Genomic DNA, 5,857 nt, shown 5'->3' on the forward strand with positions numbered 1-5,857 from the left:
TGGCTTTCGAGCCTGTCCTGGAGCTAGCTCGGTAGACCAGGCTGGTCTCGAACTCACGGAGATCCGCCTGCCTCTGCCTCCCGAGTGCTGGGATTAAAGGCATGTGCCACCATCGCCCGGCTAAAATAAATATTTTTTAAAAAAATGGTTTTCAAGTTGTCTAAAACAACATGCCAATGTTCACTAAAACCTACCGAAATGAGTGTAGCCAAGCCCTCTGCTTTTCCACTTTGGTCTTATCATGGCAATGGGGAAATTCCTCCGAGGCATAATCAACATTCGGATGACCTTTTCGATGCCATTGATTATAAAATAACCTCCCATTTCCTGCCAAAGACAAGGGTTGTCATCTGTTAAACAAAAGTATATGACTAAGTAAACACAAAGCTATTTCTAGTCACATGAAGTGCAGCTCCCAGAAGAGGCACTCATTGGTGAAAGGGACACTGCTCTATGGAAACAGCACAGGCTCCAGAAAGTCTTGTCAAATACACAACCAGGGTCCAAAAGACACAGGACAAATGGAGAGCAGATAAACAAAGCCATCCCCTCCAACCTGACAGGCTCAAGCTTTTCTGTCCCAAATTATTTCCATCCCCAAGCACTATTTAGACAAAACTTATTCCAAAATCTAAAGATAAAAATGTTAAGTTTAAAAGAAAAAAGGGAAAAAAAGAGGTTGATTTCATAAAAGCTTTTCCAACTAGAAATCTGGACTAGATAAACATATGAAAACGTCCTTTAATCCCAGCACTCGGGAGGCAGAGGCAGGCGGATCTCTGTGAGTTCGAGACCAGCCTGGTCTACAGAGCTAGTTCCAGGACAGATTACGTCCTTTAATCCCAGCACTCGGGAGGTAGAGGCAGGCGGATCTCTGTGAGTTCGAGACCAGCCTGGTCTACAGAGCTAGTTCCAGGACAGATTACAAAGCCACAGAGAAACCCTGTCTCGAAAAAACAAAAACAAACAAACAAAAAAAAACCAAACAAACAAAAACAAAAAAACATGAAAACGTTTATAACAGGGAGTATTTGCTAACGCCTGATATCGAATAGGCACATTCTACAGGACGCTCTGTTCATGAAGCTCTTATCCTCCTACCTATTGGTCTGCTTGGTTTCACCAGAGGAAACTGAGGCTTGGGGTGACTTAAATTCTCCACAGCCCTCACCACTGATAAATGGAATGGCTAAGGGGGTAAAGGAATTTGCTATAGGGCCTGAAGATCTGAGTTCAAGCCCTGAGACCCAGGTGATGGAAGGAGAGAATCAACTCCTCACATTGTCCACGGATCCTTTGACATCTATATACGGACTATGTTACTAAAATGCCCTTCAACCCCACACCCCACTCCCACACAAAGGAAACAGCCAGGCTTGGCTGTACACACACTGTTAATCACAGCACTGTGTGTGTGTGTGTGGAGGGGGGGGGAGGCAGATTAAGATGGATCTCTGCACGCTGAAGGCCAGCCTGACTGATCTATATACACCTAGTTACAGGCCAGCCAAGGCTAATTAATAGCAAGACCCACCCCGCCCCACCACCCAAAAGGAAAGAAAGGAAGGTCATAAAAGAGAAAAGAAAATTTGGGTTGGGAGTGTAGCCTGGTAGCAGAACTACAATTCACATGGGCGAAGGCCCAGGGTTCAATGCTCAGGAAGACGAAGCAGAAAGAGGGAAAGGGAAGTAGGAAGAGGAGGAGGGAAGAAAAGGGAAAAGAAAAAGATTTCTGGGGGAGGGGGAACCTCCTAGTACACTGCCCAAAACAATAACATTCTTCAGCATACAGCGGCTTCCCACACTGCCTCAGCAGACAGGAAGGAATCCATGCATAGCACCCAGACACAGCAGCAGCTCTCCATACGACATACCTAGAACCAGAAGTCGAAAAACCGACTTCCATTGGCAATTCCCTGCTTCCCCACCTCTGATGGCGGCCCCCACTGCCGCCCCACAGCCTAGATCCCTGCACTTACCTCTGCCTCTTCATGGTGCTCAATGAGGCCTTGCGGAGGAAGGTTGTATAAGTTGCAAAGTTTAGACTTTACCATGATGGGAACATAGCCAAGAAACTGTTTAATGACTCCTTTGGGGACTCCGTTCACTGCCCAGCTGATGTCAGCCTACATGAAAACAACAACAAAAATAAACTATATGGACCTGTGAGCACCAATGAATATTTAAAAAAATGTTTAGATGTACTTATTTTTATGAATATGAATGGTTTGACTGCTTGTATGCCTATGTACCAGATTTGTGTCTGGTGCCAGTGGGGGCCAGAAGAGGGCATTAGATCTGCTGGAACTGGAGTTACTGGCAGTTATGAACCACAATATGGCGCTGGGAACCAAATCCTGGTCATCTCGAAAAATAACCAGTGCTTTTAACCAGTCATTTCTCCAGACCCACAAATGAGTTTGAAAGAAGGAAGGTCACAGCGAATTGACTTCATGTTTTAGACTGAGAAGATACCATTCTCTAAGTGGCAACGCTAAGAAAGCAGACCTTTCCTATAACCTTGAGTCTCCAAACTGGGCAGGGACAGCCACCTGGCATGACTGATGCTCACCGTCAGCCTCCCACGGTAGGTGCTCCGTCGTCCCCGGCACTCGGCTGGGTAAACGCTGAGCTCTTTGCAGATGGTCCCTTTGGGCACTGAGGGCGGACTGATGACAGCATCCACGATAGTAAGAGATATGCGCTCATCTTTGAAAGCAAATTCAAAGGGAGGAATGGCCTGAAATACAATTCATGCTGCTCAGTCACTTGTATTTTTCAAGGCACTTTTCGGAATCATGTATGTTCTACACTCACTGATGTCTATAACGCCAACTAAACCCCAAAAACTAACGCTACAACTAACTGGTAACTTTACCAACTACTTAACCATAATGCATTCTACTAAGGGCCTTTTGCATTTGATTGTGCAGCAGGCTCTACAGATAAGGAAAAGGCTGAGCCAAGTCTACCTCCTCCACACAGAAAGACAAGAGAACTGCTGCGCATGCGCAAGAATAGGGACACTCTCGCTCTTACTGTCATTCTTCATGTTTACCTTCGCACACTTTATCCCCTCAGACTGAAGCCTGCCTGACGATGCAAAGATTTCTAAATGGCTCCTGTTTTCGAGTATCAGTCTGGCAGTCAAAGCTCGCCAAAGCATCTCCATCCCTATCTCCCACAGCACAACTGTTCAACAACAAAACCTCCAGGTGATGAGCGCACTTCCCTCCTGCTCCTGACGCAGTAAACTACATCTTAGGGCAATTCTCAAGAGTACTGGCTAGCTGCTGGTGCCTGCTACCTCTACACAACCAACAACCCCGAGGAGCACCCAAACCTGAGCTCTCTAACCGGAAATCGGCATGTTCTTACTTTCAGAGCCTAGTGCCAGGAGAGACTAAGGATGCTAACAAAAAGTGACCTCCCCCATCGTCCTTACCTGAAGTCCGCTACCATTGTTAGCCTGATTCCCTAGGACTTTTATCTTTCTCAACAAGCCTAACTCAGAACGGCAGCCAGTTTTTCTCTTTAAGAGAAGGAAGCTAGGTGGTAGCATTAATTAATTAAGCACTCCTTTAATTCCAGAACTCAGGAGGCAGAGGTGGCGGATCTCTGTCTGAGTTCGAGGCCAGCCTGGTATACACAGAGAAACCCTGCCTCGAGCACAACCCCCCCTCCCCCAAAAAAGAAAACTTCTCTAAGAGAAGGAAACTGAAGGGTGACCTTGCCGCAGTTTGCAACCTTCTGAGGTAGTTTTAGAAATTAAGAGTCCAGCCGGGCGGTGGTGGCGCACGCCTTTAATCCCAGCACTTGGGAGGCAGAGGCAGGCGGATCTTTGTGAGTTCGAGACCAGCCTGGTCTACAAGAGCTAGTTCCAGGACAGGCTCCAAAACCACAGAAAAACCCTGTCTCGAAAAACAAACAAAAAAAAAAAAAAAATTAAGAGTCCAGGTAGGAAAAGGCGGGGGCGCTTTGAATGGTGGGAAAACATAATCCCAAACAGTTCACTTTATCACTCATCTCACAGTACCCAGAAACGATTCACTCTAAACCAGGGTTCGTACTCACATATAAACCCTAAAATCACAAAAACATCTTTTCCTACACTACTCGGCTAAAGTTGCAACGAAGCGCTTTTCTCTCTGAACTACCCAAAGCCTTGCACGGTGAGTGAGTGTCACTATTTAAGGTCGTACTGCGGATTCCCGACCACCTCCTCCATCCTCTGGAACCCTCCGGGCCCCACTCGGGCCGAGGGCGTGCAGTTCACCTGCACCGCGTGGCTCAGCCCCTCCAGCACCGCGTAGTTGAAGGAGTCCACGTGCGCCCGCGTCAGGTCCTGCAACGCCGCCTTTTGCTGCTCCGGAGGAATCGCGTACGAGGGGTGGGTCAAGTGCTTCAGGCTGGGCCCGCTGGGCAGGCTCCGCCACCGGCCGTCGGGTTCCATGCTTCCGCCAACCCAGGACCGGAGACCTGGGCTGCCACCCCACTCGCGGCCAGGAGGAAAGGCCGGAATCCCCGATTCCACACCCTCCTCCCCGCGGCTTGCTGGGAAATGTAGTTCCTCGTGTTCGGCCCGCCCCACCCTGGTCCTTCCATTTTGCAGGGTCGACCGGGAACCAAAACCGTGACGTGATTAGGCCGGTTAAATCTACACACACAGCAGCATATCTGCCTCTTCTCTCAGCTGTATCCTGCAAACCGCTCTAAAACCCACTCCACTTTAGTGTGTGACCTCTGTGGCCCTTAGTCGCTCAATCAATTAGGACCTCATAGAGCTATCTTCAAAGATTCTTTTCTGTTCCTTTGGGTAACTTTCCGATTACATCCTGATGCTGATGCTAAGAGACTCTGGAATCTGGTTTTTTGAGATAGGGTTTCTCTGTGTAGGAGTCCTAGCTGTCCTCTTGTAGATAAGGCTGGCCTAGAACTGACAGAGATCTGCCTGCCTCTGCCTCCCGAGTGCTGGAATTAAAGGCGTGCCTCACCACAGCCGAACAAAACTCTGGAGTCTTGGTTGCAACCGAAATACAGATGTTGAGCACCAACCTCTGTCCTCTCTACCCAACTCTTTATTATCTGTTTGTTTGTATGCTTGCTTGCTTACTTGAGACGGGGGTCTCTAGGCTTGCTGTTCTCAACCTATGTGTCGCAACCCCTTTGCCAACTCTTTATCTCCAAAAATATTTACATTACAATTCACAGCAGTAGCAAAATTACAGTTATGAAGCAACAAAAATAATTTTATGGAGGAGGTCACAACAACATGAGGAACTGTATTAAAGGGTCGCAGCATTAGGAAGGTTGAGAACCACTGCTCCATGTAGTCCTGACTGTACTGGAAGTCGATTTGTAGACCAGAGATCCACCTCACCTGTCTCTACCTGAGTGCAGAGATTTTTTTTGTTTGTTTTTCAAGACAAGGTTTCTCTGTAGCTTTGGAGCTTGTCCTGGAACTTGCTCTTGTAGACCAGGCTGGCCTCAAACTCAAGGAGATCTGCCTGCCTCTGCCTCCCAAGTGCTGGGATTTAAGGCATCTGCAACCACGCCCTGCCCTCTCTACTCAACTCTTAATGAGTAAAGTTATACCACTGGGACCACCTGCAGGAATCAGGCTAAGCTACCAAACCCCCTACACCAAAAGAAAGGAAGCTACCCCAAACCCACTTCTGCTGGTATTCAGGCATCTGCACTGGCCTGCCCTTAGGGTTCTGACAGGATACATCCTCAGTTGCTGCCATTAAGAACATCTACTGTAGGGCTGGCGAGATGGCTCAGTGGTTAAGAGCACTGACTGCTCTTCCAGAGGTCCTGAGTTCAATTTCCAGCAACTTATGGTGGCTCACAGCCA

At 48.0% G+C, this 5,857-nt stretch overlaps 1 protein-coding gene across 1 annotated transcript in view; it reads right to left on the reverse strand.

The window, feature by feature from the left end:
• Positions 1–4,453, reverse strand: part of Polr1b (RNA polymerase I subunit B) — a 23,165-nt gene extending 18,712 nt beyond the window's left edge. Inside the window, exons 1-4 of the mRNA XM_005365646.3 lie at positions 4,277–4,453; positions 2,573–2,740; positions 1,980–2,126; positions 195–327 (exon numbers count right to left, since the gene is read on the reverse strand). Coding sequence (XP_005365703.1) covers positions 195–327; positions 1,980–2,126; positions 2,573–2,740; positions 4,277–4,453 — 625 coding nt within the window. The remainder of the gene's footprint in view (positions 1–194; positions 328–1,979; positions 2,127–2,572; positions 2,741–4,276) is intronic.
• Between the last annotated feature and the right edge of the window lie 1,404 nt (positions 4,454–5,857).

The sequence above is a fragment of the Microtus ochrogaster genome, unplaced genomic scaffold (assembly GCF_000317375.1).
Source record: "Microtus ochrogaster isolate Prairie Vole_2 unplaced genomic scaffold, MicOch1.0 UNK3, whole genome shotgun sequence".
Taxonomy (NCBI): Eukaryota; Metazoa; Chordata; class Mammalia; order Rodentia; family Cricetidae; genus Microtus; species Microtus ochrogaster.